The sequence below is a fragment of the Gallinula chloropus genome (genome assembly GCF_964237585.1).
Source record: "Gallinula chloropus genome assembly, chromosome: 24".
Taxonomy (NCBI): Eukaryota; Metazoa; Chordata; class Aves; order Gruiformes; family Rallidae; genus Gallinula; species Gallinula chloropus.
In genome coordinates, this window is record NC_140109.1 from 4501343 (window position 1) to 4516001 (window position 14659).

General features: G+C 56.9%; 1 protein-coding gene across 1 annotated transcript; it reads left to right on the plus strand.

Annotated features, from left to right (window-relative positions):
• Positions 1 to 293: 293 nt before the first annotated feature.
• On the plus strand, positions 294 to 13755 carry HYOU1 (hypoxia up-regulated 1). Its single transcript, XM_084274988.1, has 24 exons — positions 294 to 401; positions 723 to 816; positions 1503 to 1581; positions 1822 to 1976; positions 2077 to 2153; positions 3311 to 3492; positions 3962 to 4077; positions 4230 to 4413; positions 4665 to 4799; positions 5600 to 5682; positions 5784 to 5916; positions 6202 to 6389; positions 7245 to 7383; positions 7503 to 7563; positions 8219 to 8301; positions 8396 to 8578; positions 9381 to 9580; positions 9757 to 9844; positions 10347 to 10469; positions 10604 to 10737; positions 11444 to 11528; positions 12290 to 12542; positions 13151 to 13237; positions 13647 to 13755. Exons 1-24 carry the CDS (start codon positions 332 to 334, stop codon positions 13706 to 13708), a joined length of 2994 nt encoding a protein of 997 aa, XP_084131114.1. The 5' UTR covers positions 294 to 331; the 3' UTR covers positions 13709 to 13755.
• The last annotated feature ends 904 nt before the right edge of the window (positions 13756 to 14659 follow it).

Below are 14659 nucleotides of genomic sequence, written 5' to 3' on the forward strand. Positions count from 1 at the left end.
GGGGCAGGGCAGAGAGTGGGAGGTGTCCGGCGAGCGGCCGTCGCCACGTGGTTGTGACGCCACCACGCAGCCCCCCTCTTGCCCCGCCCACCCTATTTGAGCGCTGCCGGGCCAATGGGCTCGAAGCTCCCGTCGTACCCTCTTCCGCTTCCCTCCGACGTGGTCCAATGGGCGCTCGAAGCCCGTCGCCATTGGTTCGGCGGGGCCCGGCTTTAGCGGCTCAGCCAATGAGGTGGCGCCGCGTCCGGGCTGGAAGGGAGGGACTTGAGGCAGACGCCGGGGCCGCAGCACCTGCCGGCGGGACGGGGCCGGAGTGGGCCGCGCCGGGACGATGGCGGCGGCCGCAGCGCGCTGCTGGGCCCTGGCCGGGCTGTTCCTCTGCGTCCTCCTGCCCGGAGCGGGTACGTGTGGTGCGGGGCCGGCTGGGGGCTGCGGGGGGAGGAGGAGGAGGAACGGGAAGGGAAGGGGTGGCGGGGACGGTCCCGCCGGCGGCCTGGGGAGGGAGGGAAGGGTTGGGGGGGGCAGGGGGGGTGAGGCCGGCGGCTCCGGGGATGAAGCGGGGGCAGGGGGAGGCCGGCGGCTCCGGGGATGAAGGGGAGGGAAGGGAAGGGGCTGTGGGCGGCCGGTAGCGCTTCAGGCCCCGGGGTTGCGGGAGCTGGGCGGGGGGGGGGGGAGTCCGGCCTTACCGGGGGGATGGTGTTTCCCCCTTCGGCTCCCCGCAGACCCCCTGGCCGTGATGTCGGTGGACGTGGGTAGCGAGTCGATGAAGATCGCCATCGTGAAGCCCGGCGTGCCCATGGAGATCGTCTTGAACAAGTGAGGGGCCGTTCCGCGGGGCGGGGATGCGGGGGAGGGGGGGGAGGTGGGGGGGGGAGGGTCACGGAGGCGCGGGTACCGCCGCTGCCCGCCCTCGGAGCCGCGTATCGGAGCCTCTTGCCTGGTTAAAGGTGCAGCCCCTTGTGTTTGCCTGCCCGGCTCTCTGTACAGGACACCCCCCACCTCCCCCAGGAGCTGCTAGAGCTCTCCTCTCCTCTAGCTGTTCCTTCCCGAGAGCTTGGGCTGAGGGATAAGGAGTGGGGGAGAGGGAGGGGTTGTTTATCCCCCTCCCCAGCCCCTGCAGCTCGGCAGCCAGCAGGAGCACTCTCACTTTGCTCGCTGGTGGAGGGGGAGGGTGAAATAAAGCGAGTTTTGGCCAACTGGGAAGTGGAATGTTCCAGAAAGCAGCTCACAAGCCCAGTAGGATGCCCACGTGGATGCTCAGCAGGCAGCTTTAAGCTGTAGTAGCTGCCCTTGCAAAACACAAGGAGGAGGAATGAGTCTCCTCTGGTAAAGCTTGGGGGGTGTTCCCCCTCTCCTGTTTCAGCCTTTTTGGGTGAATGGAGGCCTGGCCTCCCTCTCCTCAGGTGGTTCCCAAGCACCTTCCCTTAGCTTTTCTGAAACAGGGCCAAGGCCTGGCCTCCCTAGGGCCTCCTGTGTTGACTGTGGCTCCCTCCCCTGCGCAGGGAGTCGCGGAGGAAAACGCCCGTGGTCGTTTCTTTGAAGGAGAACGAGAGGCTCTTTGGGGACAGCGCTCTGGGAATGGTAAGAGGTCTGGTTACCCCCCCTGCTACCCATGCTTTCCCCAGTGCAGGATGTGTGCTCCTGCTGCTGGGCCCTTCGTGCTCAACACCTGGGCTTGGGCATCTTTTAGTCCCCTGCTTCTCTTGCCCTCGGTGTGTTGCTGGCTGGCTCTTGAGCCCACCAGCCTTGTGCTCCTCCCCCCTTCCACAACGGAGAGCGTGGGGAGGGGATTGTTTGGCAGCGGCTTTTCCCTTTCCACAGTCCATAAGGACCCCCAAGGTGGCCTTCAGGTACTTCCAGGATCTGCTGGGGAAGCGCATGGATAACCCCCACGTGGCGCTGTACCGCTCCCGATTCCCAGAGCACGAGCTGGTGAAGGATGAGAACAGGCAGACTGTCATCTTCAAGCTGTCCCAGTAAGTGGCTTCATTTGGGTGAGACTTTAGGTGTGGAGCTGCTGTTGCTGGTTCTGTTGGTGCTGTAATTCCCCCCTCCCCCCTATTCTCTTTCTTCTAGAACGACACAGTATTCTCCTGAGGAGATGCTGGGGATGGTCCTGAACTACTCACGTGGTCTGGCAGAGGAGTTTGCAGGTTGGAAGGGTTCATTTCTCTTGTATGGTGTTCTCTGGGTGTGTGTTCACCTAAGTGTTTGAGAAGCCAGGGGTTTCCAGGATTCTTTAGGCTCCCTTCAGCTCTTGGGGCTGTGAGCAAGCCTTAGCAGCTGTCAGGTCACCCTTTGCTCCTGATATGATGTGAGTCTGGGGTCTTTGTTCTGTTCTTGGGGGCAGGAACCCTGGGTCCCACCCAGCCTCGTGGCAGAGATGCCTTGCAGGTTGGTTCTGGGGGAGGAGGAAAGTGTTCCCTCTCTCAGGGGTGTGTTGGCAGGGGAAGTGTGGGGGAAGGTGGAAGTGGCTTTGGCCCTGGATGGATACTCACTGCTGGAGCTCCTGTTCCAACAGGAGATGGATCTGTTCCTAACATTCCAGGCTTTGGGATTGCATTCATCAGAAGAGGGTTGGCCACATCAGAAGAGAGGGGTGGTCAGCAGGGACAGGGAGGTGACTGTCCCTCTCTACTCTGCCCTCATGAGGCCCTAGCTGGAGTCTTGTGTCCAGAGCTGGGGCCCCCAATACAAGAAAGGTGTGGGACTGGTGGAGAGGGGTCAGAGGAGCCACGGAGAGGATCAGAGGGCTGGAGCAGCTCCCCTGCGGAGAGAGGCTGAGGGAGCTGGGCTGGTTCAGCCTGGAGAAGAGAAGGCTGTGGGGGGGACCTCATTGCAGCCTCCCAGTCCCTGAAGGGAGCAGAGGAACAGGAAGGGAATCAACTTTTAAAAAGGGTAGAGAATGGCAGGACAAGGGGGATGGATAAAAGCTGAAGGAGGGAAGGGTTAGATGAGATATTGGGGGAAGTTTTTTACAGAGAGAGTGGTGAGGGGCTGGAACAGGCTGCCCAGAGAGGTGGTGGGTGCCCCGTCCCTGGGGGTGTTCAAGGCCAGGTTGGATGGGGCCCTGGGCAACCTTGTGTAGCTCCAGGCCTGGAAGTTGGTATCCCTGCCTGTGGCAGGGGGGTTGGAGCTCTGTGACCCTTGGGGTCCCTCCCAACCCAGACCTACAATCCAGTGCTGGCCTTTGCCTGGAATGATTCCCTGGCTTCGCTACCATAACCCTGTTCCGACGGGTCTTTGCGTGCGGCTGCCCCGACATGGGATAAGGTGGGAAAAACCAATTCCTTCCCTGTGCCTCTTCCAGAACAGCCCATCAAGGATGCAGTGATCACAGTCCCAGCTTACTTCAACCAGGCGGAGAGGAGAGCGGTCCTGCACGCCGCTCGCATGGCCGACTTGAAGGTGCTGCAGCTGATCAACGACAACACCGCCGTGGCCTTGAACTACGGGGTCTTTAGGAGGAAAGACATCAATGCCACTGCTCAGGTAGGAGGTGTGGGGACTCCCTGTGCCTGGGGGAGAAAGGGCTGCAGGTAAAACAGAGAGGTTTTCACTGGGAGGGAGGAGATGAAACCTGATGGGAACGAGCTGCTGGAGGGAGGGTTCTGTGAAGCTGCGTTTGTTCACAGCCTGCCTGCTGGAGGGGGGCTTGGGGAAGGGGTGTGTGGGATGATGTGAGCGACTCTCTGAGGTGTTGGAAGATGGACTCTGAAATGTTTGGTCTTCCTGAGGTTGGGAAGGAACTTTGAGGGAGTGAAGCCTTGTGTTCTGCTCAGTGAAAAAGGTGTTGACTGTCCCCTGCGCTCAGTGCGAGTCCTGTTGTTAGGGGGTAAAGCCCAGCTAGGGAGTGGGTGTCTTTGGCCTGAATCCATCTGAGACAGCTGGGGGTTCTTATCCCTACTCCTGGGGGGACATCTGTGTGTTTCTCCTTCACCATCCCAGCTTTTCCTTTCAGAACATCATGTTTTACGACATGGGAGCAGGAAGCACCGTTTGCACCATCGTAACGTATCAGACAGTGAAAACGAAGGACTCTGGAACCCAGCCCCAGCTGCAGATCCAGGGCATTGGGTAAGGCTCCAGCTGGTGGTGCTGCAGATTCCAGTACTGGTGGTACTGCAGCTTCTTCCCAGAGCTTGCTGCTCTGCCTGTCTGTGGGAATAACAACGCGCAGCTGCACCTCGTGGTTGAGTTGTTGTGTCTCCCTGTGTTGTCCTGCTCAGGTTTGACCGCACTCTTGGAGGGCTGGAGATGGAGCTGCGGCTCCGGGACTATTTGGCAAAGCTCTTCAATGAGCAACACCCTTCCAAAGACGTCCGGAAGAACCCCCGGGCCATGGCCAAGCTCCTCAAGGAGGCCAACCGCCTGAAGACCGTCCTGAGCGCCAACGCTGACCACATGGCACAGGTCTGACCTTCCCTTGTGGCCTTTTCCAGGCCTGAGGGGTGGGCTGGGTTGGGGACAGGGGTGCAGGAACAATGTGTGTCCTCCTCTCTCTCTCTCCACTGTTGCTGTGCTCAAGAGCTCCTGGTCTTCCAGGGAGGCAGCGGCGGCGCTGATGGTTTCCCCTCGCTTTGCCAGGCATTTGCCTCTCATTCTTGGAGAATGCCTCACAAGTAACATTGTCCTGGGCGGGTTTTGCTTTCTTTCCTGGGCAGATCGAGGGGCTGCTGGATGACATCGACTTCAAGGCCAAGGTCTCAAGGCAGGAATTTGAGGATTTGTGCTCTGACTTGTTCCAGCGAGTCCCAGGACCCGTGCAGCAGGCTCTGAGCAGCGCGGAGATGAGCCTGGTAGGTTTGGGAATGTGTTAGTGAGCCCAGAGCTTCTTAAGTGTGGAGCCACTGTCATGTCATGCTCCACTGAGAGGTACAGATGAGAGGTACAGGTGCCTGCTGTTGTAATGGAGTGGTGTTGGGCAGGAGTCTGTCCCAGCTCCCCTCACTACACCCCAGGAACAAACCTCTCAGAGGAGGTGTTTCTTTCCTGTTAAAACCCCACTCTGCTCTTGGGCTGGAGGTTTGAAATGCTGATATTTCCCCACACACACTTTGTTTGTTTGTCTTGGCTGCTGGTTCTGGTCTCTGACCTGAAGCTTCACCTCAGAGTGCCTAGAGAGGGAGTTACTGCTGCTCAGGTGCCTCCTCTGAGCCCTGTGCAGGCTGCACTTGGACTGAACACCACCAGTCCTTGGCAGAGACTCACTGTGCTGTGAAACACTCGCTTCCCGTGGTGCTGGGATGCTCTTGAGCATCTTCTGGCTCTGGTTTGTGATGCCAAGCCACCGAGTCACCCCTCAAGAGTCTGGGTTTCTGTCTGTTCTGGTCCTAGCTCGCTGTCCAAGTTGCTGCCAGGCTTTGAATCGGGTGCTGGGTGACTCAAAGCAGTGGTCACGTTGTCCTCATTTGACTCTGGGCTCCTCAGGGCCTGGCTGAGATCCCTCGGGCACTGGTGTGTGTGGGGACAGCAGGATGTAGTGTGGGTGTTCTCAGAGTGCCACACTGGTGTGTGGTGACTGGGGAAGGAGCCCAAGGAAGCCCTGAGCTTCCCAGAAGTGCTTTCTCCTGACGAGGTGACTGCTTCCAATCCCTAGGATGGAGTGGACCAGGTGATCCTAGTTGGTGGTGCCACACGGGTCCCCAAGGTGCAGGAGGTTTTGCTGAAGGCAGTGGGCAAGTGAGTATGCAAGGCCCCTTCCCAGCCTGTCTTCCTCCTGAGGAGACACTCCCCATGGTGGCAGCTGTGACACTGACCTCTCTTACCTTCCCCCTCCTTAGAGAAGAGCTGGGCAAGAACATCAACGCCGATGAGGCAGCTGCTATGGGTGCAGTCTACCAGGCAGCTGCTCTGAGCAAAGCCTTCAAGGTGAAGCCTTTCATCGTTCGGGATGCTGCTGTATTTCCCATCCAGGTAAACCCTTGGCTTCCTCTCCTGCAAGGTGTGGGCTGTGCTGGTGGTGGTGGGGGAATGCTCTACATGGCTGGCTGGGCTCCTTTGAAGGGAGGAAGTTTGCAGAGATCTTTCTGCTGGGGTAATAAAGGCAGCAGGAGGATGTCAGCCCTACTGAGTCTGCTGAGAAACAGGGGCCTGTCCTCTGAGCTCTGCCCGTGAGGCAGCGCTGCCAACCCATCCAGCCTCAGCTGCCTCACAGGGAGTTGGCAGAGGCTGAGCCAACGTTTTCTGGTGGTGCTCCAGGTGGAGTTCACTCGTGAGGTGGAGGAGGAGGACAAGTCCAAGAGTTTGAAGCACAACAAGAGGATTTTGTTCCAGCGCATGGCCCCCTACCCCCAGCGCAAAGTGATCACCTTCAACCGCTACACCGACGACTTCGAGTTCTACGTCAACTACGGGGACCTCTCCTTCCTCAGCCAGGAGGACATGGGGTGAGTTGAGGGGTGCCTCTGAGCAGGTGGCTCCGTGGCACGTGGTGTTTTCATTGGGGGGCTTCTGGCACCTTAACTTACAGGTCCATGTGCCAGAGTTGCCATGTGCTTTAGCCAACCGGACTGCTGTTGTGGGGTGGTCTGTGGCTGTCAGCGTGACTCTTGAGAGGCAGTCGGCTGTTCTGTGGTGTTACCTGAAGGTTTGAGCCAGCAGGGTGCCCTGGGGGCTGAGAGAGCCAGTGGGATCCTGGGGGACATCAAGAGGAGTGTGGGCAGCAGGTCACAGGAGGGGATCCTCCCCCTCTGCTCTGCCCTGGTCAGGCCCCAACTGGAGTGTTGTGTCCAGTTCTGGGCTCCCTGGGATCAAACAGCCAGGGATCTCCTGGAGAGAGTCCAGAGGAGGCTACGAAGGGGATGAAGGGCCTGGAGCATCTCCCCTGTGAGGAAAGGCTGAGTGAGCTGGGGCTGTTCAGCCTGGAGAGAAGAAGACTAAAGGGGGGGACCTTATTAATGTTTATAAATATCTTAAGTGTGGGATGCAGGGGAAATGGGCAGCCCCTTTTCAGTGTCTGTGGGGACAGGACAAGGGGCAATGGCTGCACATTGGAGCACAGGAAGTTCTGCACCAATCTGGGGAAGAACTTTTCCCCAGTGAGGGTGAGGGAGCCCTGGGACAGGCTGCCCAGGGGGTGTGGAGTCTCCTTCTCTGGAGAGATTCCAGCCCCATCTGGACACTGACCTGTGCAGCATGAGCTGGGGAGCTGCTTTGGCAGGGGGTTGGACCTGATGAACTCTGGAGGTCCCTTCCAACCCCTGTGATTCTGTGATTCTCTCTGCTTTTGTCTCTGTTGTCAGGATTTTTGGCTCTCTGAATCTCACCACCGTGAGGCTGAAGGGAGTTGGGGACAGCTTCAAGAAGCACTCGGATTATGAATCCAAAGGCATCAAAGCTCATTTCAACATGGATGAGAGCGGAGTGCTGAGTCTTGACCGGGTAAGTGGCTCCTTGTTCTGATGTTGGTCGGCCTTTAGGGGGTTTTATTTTGCTTCTGCCCTTCTCTCTGGTATGGAGGGTCACCACTTAGAACTAATTCTGACCTCTTCCCCTCCCAGGTGGAGTCTGTGTTTGAGACTTTGGTGGAAGACAAGCTGGAGGAGGAGTCAACGCTGACAAGTAAGTGCTGAACTTGGGGTTTCATACTGAGTGCCACGGTTTGACCTGCAGGAGCTGGGATCACCAAAGCTTCCCTCGTTGCTTTGAGCAGAGCAAGCACCATGGGTCATGGATGTGGGAACAGAAATGCTTAGCTGGGACCTCTGATTGCACATGCTGCTCCAGAATACCCAAAACCACCTGGCTTCTGGGTGCCACCGGGAGCTCTGGCATGTCATGTGCTCCCAAGGCCACGTGTGGTGACTTGAAAATTGGGAGTGAATTCCTCTGTGCTCAGCTACAGCTGCTGATTTCAGGAGGTGTGTCCTGAAGGGAAGCCCTGCATCCAGAGCCAGAAATTCTCCCTTTTCCCTACTCAGGTTTTGGCTTCCCTAAAGAAGGGTGTTGGAAATCCATGTGTGGGGAGGCAGAGATGGCTAATGCAGCCACAGGTTGGAGCTGCTTCATCAGAGTTAGGAGGTTGGGGTCCTATTGCAGCAGAGAGAGAGACAGGCCCTGTTTGTCTGCACATGCAAGAACACAATGTGAAGGAGGACGAGTTCCTGGAGTGTGTGCAGCTTGGCTACAAGGGAGCTCCTTGGTGGTGGTTGTGAGGGGAGGAGCTGAAGGTGACTCCCTTGCTTCTAACGTCCTGGATTTTGTCTCCCATTGGCAGAACTTGGAAACACCATCTCCAGCCTGTTTGGGGGTGGTGGCCCTGCACCAGAGACTGGAGAGAACCTGACAGACTCAGTTCAGGTGAGCCCCGTGGCAGCAGCTAGCAGGAGGTACCCCCCTCCCCTGGGTCATGCTGTGGCCACTAACTGCTGTTTTGTTTTCCCATAACAACCAGGAGGAAGAGGAGAGCCTTGCAGAAGCAGGTAAAGAAGAGCAGGGGGAGAAGCGAGACCAGAAGAGCAGTGCTGAAGATGAGGAGCAAGGAGAAGAGAAGCCGCAGTCCCCGGGTCAGGCAGAAACTGCCCCTCCAAAACCAGAGTCAGAGGAGAAGGAAGGCAGTGAGAAATCAAACACTCAGGTGAGCACTGGATTGAGGGGACAGGACTGTGACTGGGTGGAACTCTTCTCTCCCGTTAGCACCCTGCCCTGGAAAACCATCAGGGAATCTGCAAGGCTGTTCCCTTGCCTGAGAAGGTGCTTCCGTCAGGCAGAGAAGGACCTGGGGGTGTTGGGTGACTGCAAGCTGAATGTGAGCCAGCAGTGTGCCCAGGTGGCCAGGAAGGCCAAGGGCATCCTGGCTTGTGTCAAAAACTGTGGCCAGTAGGTCTAGGGAAGCGATTGTGCCCCTGTACTGGGCACTGGGAAGGCTGCACCTCGAGTGCTGGGTCCAGTTCTGGGCTCCTCACCATAAGAAGGACATGGAGGTCCTGGAGTGAGTCCAGAGAAGGGCAACCAGGCTGGGGAAGGGGCTGGAGGGCAAATCCTCTGAGGAGCAGCTGAGGGAGCTGGGGGTGTTGAGCCTGGAGAAGAGGAGGCTGAGGGGAGCCCTTCTCCCCACCTCCCCTGCCCTGCCAGGAGGGTGCAGAGAGAGGTGGGCGCTGGTCTCTCCAGCCAGGGGCCAGGAGATGGGACAAGGGGCAATGGGCTCAAGCTGCCCCAGGGCAGGGTCAGAGCAGCTGTGAGGAGAGAATTCTTTCCTGGCAGAGTTGTCAGGGCTGGAACAGGCTGCCCAGGGAGGGGCTGAGTCACCTTCCCTGGATATGTTCAAAAAAAGGGTAGATGAGGTGCTCAGGGATCTGGTTTAGCTTGGGATGGGAATGGTTGGACTTGATGATCTCCAAAGGTCTCTTCCAACCCTGTGATTCTGTGATCTGTTACAGGATCCCAAGGACAGTAAAGATGCTGTGAAAGAGGAAGAACCAGCCAAAACCTCCTCTGACAGCATGAGTACCAAAACAGAGGAAGAGAAGAAGATCAAAGCCCCCAAGAAGCAGAAGCTTGTCCATGAGATCACCATGGAGCTGGACATAAACGATGTGCCTGACCTGCTGGAGGATGAGCTGAAGAGCTCAATGAAAAAGTATGTGTGGAAGGTCTCTGCTGAGGGTCAGGGCTGTGGGTGAAGGGAGGGAGCTGTGCCACAGCCAGGGGCGACGGCTCGTGTAGCGCTGCGATCCTCAGGGGCTGACCTGCACGATGAAGTGTTTGTCTGGAGGTGCTTCCTACCTTTTGGGTTCTGTTCTCCTGCTGTTCCAGGCTCCAGGACCTGACTGTCAGAGATCTGGAGAAACAGGAAAGGGAAAAATCAGCCAACAGCTTGGAGTCCTTCATCTTTGAGACCCAGGTGAGAGAAGGGAGGTCTGGAAGTGAGGACTCTTGGAGAAGCAGGGAGAAATGTCTCAGGGGGCTGGGAAGGGGCTGTGTTCTGGGGTGGGGAGTTGCTTGAGGTGGGGGAAGCTGACTGGAAGAGCCCAGCATTTGTTTTCCAGTTGCTTGTTTCACTGTCATTAGGCTTCCCAGGCCCACATGGGCTTGGGATTTTTCCTTAATGCAAAAGGGCTGCTCTCCTTTGGTGTATCCAGCACGTTACACTTCAGGTTTCTGGTCTCCCTCACATGCCTGTAGCTGTGTGTGTGAGAACAGTCACACCCAGGCTGGCCAGAGGCGATGGCTTCTTGAGACCTGTGGTGCAGAAGGGGCAGCCAGCACTGAAGTGTGTGTGAAATTCAAGTAGTTGTGGCTTTGCCATCGTGTGCCTGGTGTGTTACTGCTGTGCTGCTGGTCCCCACGGGGGTGCTTCCACGCTCGGTGGCCTGTAACAGGGGCACTTGCCTTGCTCTCCCCAGGACAAGCTCTACCAAGAAGAGTATCTGTTTGTCTCAACGGAGGAGCAGCGGGAAGAAATTTCCAGAAAGCTTAGTGAGGCTTCCAGTTGGATGGAGGAGGAAGGCTATGCAGCTGCAACTAAGGTATTGCCATGGGCTGGCAGGGGATCGATCTGTCTTGGTCTGGTGCTCCCCAAGTTTCTCACTTCCTCAAGCGTGTTGTGCACAGGATGAAATGGCAAACTAAAGGTCTCCTTTCCCCTCTGCCCCACTTGCAGGAGTTGAAAGACAAGCTTGCAGAGCTGAAAAAGCTTTGCAGGAACCTCTTCTTCCGAGTTGAGGAAAGGAGAAAGTGGCCGGAGCGCCTGGCTGCCCTGGAAAGCCTGCTCAACCACTCGACCATCTTTCTCAAGTAAGAGCAAGCTGTCAGGAAGGAGAGTTGCAGGGCTGGTGGTGGTGTAAGAATGTGACCAGATTGAGTGTGGCCTGGAAGTCAGCAGGGCTCCCTGAGAGAAGACACCCTGGGCTTCTCACCGTAAGAAGGACATGGAGGTCCTGGAGCGTGTCCAGAGAAGGGCAACCAGGCTGGGGAAGGGGCTGGAGGGCAAATCCTATGAGGAGCGGCTGAGGGAGCTGGGGGTGTTGAGCCTGGAGAAGAGGAGGCTGAGGGGAGCCCTTCTCCCCACCTCCCCTGCCCTGCCAGGAGGGTGCAGAGAGGTGGGCGCTGGTCTCTTCAGCCAGGGGACAGGAGATGGGACAAGGGGCAATGGGCTCAAGCTGCGCCAGGGCAGGGTCAGAGCAGCTGTGAGGAGAGAATTCTTCCCTGGCAGAGTTGTCAGGGCCTGGCCCAGGCTGCCCAGGGAGGGGGCTGAGTCCCTGCCCCTGGGTGTGTTTAACAGAGGGGAGATGAGGTGCTCAGGGAGCTGGTTTAGCACAGGATGGGAACGGTTGGACTCAATGATCTTAAAGGGCTTTCTCAACCTTGTGGCTCTGTGACTGGAGCCCCACTTAGTAGCCCTCAGTTCTGCTGAGCCCCTTAAACAGAAGCACACGGGTGCCCTGTGAACCGTTTGCGCTTTGTGTAACAGAGGTAACCTCTCCTCTCCTTGCCTTCCCAGGGGAGCCCGAATGATCCCAGAGTCCGACCAGATATTCACGGAAGTGGAACTGAGTACACTGCAGAAAGCCATCAACGAAACCACGGTAACGAGTCACAGAATCCCAGACTGGTCTGGGTTGGGAGGGACCCCAAAGATCACAAACCCCCCTGCCACAGGCAGAGCCACCAACCTCCAGGCCTGGAGCTACACAAGGTTGCCCAGGGCCCCATCCAACCTGGCCTTGAACACCCCTAGGGATGGGGCACCCACCCCCTCTCTGGGCAGCCCCTTCCAGCCCCTCACCACTCTCTCTGTAAAAAACTTCCCTCTAATATCTGATTTAAACCTTCCATCTTTCAGCTTCACTGCATCCCCCTTGTCCTGCCATTATCTACCCTTCAAAAATGTTGATTCCCCTCCTGTTTATAAGCTTCCTTCAGGGACTGGAAGGCTGCAGTGAGGTCCCCCCACAGCCTTCTCTTCTCCAGGCTGACCCAGCCCAGCTCCCTCAGCCTCTTTTTGTAGGGGAGCTGCTCCAGCCCTCTAATCACCTCTGTGGCTCCTCTGACCCCTCTCTACCAGTCCCACATCTTTCTTGTACTGGGGCCCCAGTTCTGGCCACAGGACTCCAGCTGGGGCCTCATGAGGACAGAGTAGAGAGGGACAATCACAGAGGGACAGGGTCTTTAGGGTTCTGTTTCTTCATCGTTGTCACGTGCCTGGGTAGGTGAGAGTCTTGTGGAAACGCAGCAGGGAGCAGCATTATCCCAAATGAAGTTAGAAGGCCCAGCAGCCTGTGCTGTACAGTGATTTTGGGAACCAAAAAGCATCCAGAAAACACCTCTTTCCCTCCCAATCCCACAGACGTGGAAAAACGAGACGCTGGCTGAGCAGAACAAGCTCCCTCCTACCGAGAAACCCGTCCTGCTGTCCAAAGACATAGAGCTCAAGATCGCAGCCCTGGACAGGGAGGTGCAGTACCTTCTGAACAAGGCAAAGTTTGCCAAACCCAAACCCAAAAAGGAGAAGAACACCACAAAAACTGATACGGGCAAGAACGCTACGGCGGCCTCTGAGAGCGAGAGCACTATCCCTCCCACGGAGGGGAAACAAGAAGGTAAGGAGAGACAGCTGGGAAAACCTAGGTATGGCTGTGGCCTTTCCCCCCCTGTCCCTGCAGCTTGCTCACATGTGTGTGTGTTTTTCCCTTGCTGTGCAAGTCCTTGTAAACTTCCTAGGAGGGCTGCTCAGTGTCTATGTGTCTCTTGGCTGGCTTCCATACGTGAAAGGTCAGCTGTCAGTCGTGTTCCCTGAGTCCCTGTGTCGAGGAACACGAGCGAGCTGTTGATGAGAGAACTTTGTAGCTTAGGTGGACCCCAGAAAAAGAAGAATCAGTCTAAAAAAATACCCCAAAGCCAGTGTCTTGGGGCATTAAGACTTGTAGCTTCCTGAACTTTCTGTCGCTGGCCTGAGTAAGAAGCCCTGTTTGTAGGTAGTCAAGGGCTCCAAAGGCAGCTTGCCTCCTCCCCAGTCCCCAGGGTTTCTAATGATGTAAAGCCTGGCAGGTGAGATATAAGGAGTGGTTCCATGATGCCTCTCTGGGCTTCACAGGAAGATCTGCTGTGAGAGTGACTTGCTGCTGTCCTGATGTGGCTCATTTGTAAACCTCGCTGCCAGTCACCTCATCTCAACCTCTGATGCTCTTTCTTTCTGCTTTCAACATAGACAAACCTGAGGATATCAGTCCAGCCAAGGAGCCTCCTACAGCCGAGAAAGCAGCAGCAGCAGGTGATGAGCCTGCGTCAGACTCTGGTGAGTAAACACTCTGGAGCAGGGTAGCTACAAGAGCAGGTTTGGCTGTGTGTGCCTGTCCCTCTCTCAAGCTACAGCAGGTAGCAAGATGCTTGAACCCCCAGCTGTGAAGGGGAAGGCAAAAATCCACTTCCCTGCTGTCAGGCTGCATGCAGCCATGACTTACCTCTGCTTTACACCTCGCTCGCAGCGTGTCCCTCTGTGTTTTAAAGAGCTGGTCTGTGGGCACACGTTCATTCTGCTGTTCCTCTTATGAGGACAGCAGGAGGTGGAATGCAGTGATGAAGTCTCCAGCTTGCTGGAGCTGAACATCAGTCACCAAAGCTCAAGCTGGTGCAGTACTACTACTTCAGCAGCACTCCCCAAAACCCCTGTCCAGCGCCTAACTTGAGTTTCCTTTGCTACTCAGGGTCGAAAAACGAGAAGAAGCCAGAAGCTGGAGGAGAAAGCAGGAAAAACGATGAGTTATAACACCCTTGGGATCCCACTAGTGTCAACATCTATTTATTTCATGGTTACTCTTGTTTTTTGGTTGGATTTTTTTTTTATAATGGACCTGGTTAGTCACGATGTAAATGGGACACACCACCCCCAACAGCCACCCCTCTGCTAACAGCAACGTGGGATAGAGATGTAAATTTTATTATCTTTCCAGGGGGTTTCGCCGCTACTAACTTAGTGAATTGGGGGTTTTTTTTGTTGTTGTTGTTTTTTCTTATGTGTTTTGAAGGGGGGGCCGAGCGTGCCCACCCCAGAATTTTTCTCAGTTTCAACCCAGAAGTCGCCCAAGTGACTTTTTTTCCCCTGGAGAGAGAAGCTGTAAAAGAACCATCTTAAGCTTTCAGAAGTGATTTGGAACATAAAACTCTGCCTGGGCTCTGGCAAAGATAAATGGGACTGATGCAGGTGAGAGGGCTGCCAGGGGCAGGTGGGAGACCCCCTGAGACCCCCCCCCACTTAAGGGAATGGTGTGACTGGAGCTGGCTGGAGCTCTGTTGCCTCTTGGCTTCACTGGCTGGTGGAACACAATGCCTGGGGGTGGCTGTGGGCCTCTCTCAGCCCTGGCCTGGGAGCAGAATCGTGTCAGGCAGCTTCTGGTCAGCGCTTGGGCTACCTGAACACTGAGGTGGGGGCGGGGGGGAGGCTGGGGGGCAGCGCCTGCAGCCGGTAATGGCGGTGGCTCGGGGTGCTGAGGTGAAAAGCCAATTGCCAACTGTTAATTGGCCTCTTTGGCTGCCCCGGGACACTCTTTGCCCTGCTGCGGCCAGGGGCGGTTTCTGCGGCCGGGCGCTTGTGGCGGCGGGTCCGGTGTCACGGAGAATAAAAACTTCGCTTCCCCCTCCCTCACCCGCCTCAGAGCGGCGAGAGAACGGTGCTGCGGGGGCGGGGCTGAGGCGGGGCGCCGCGCCCAATGGGGAGCGT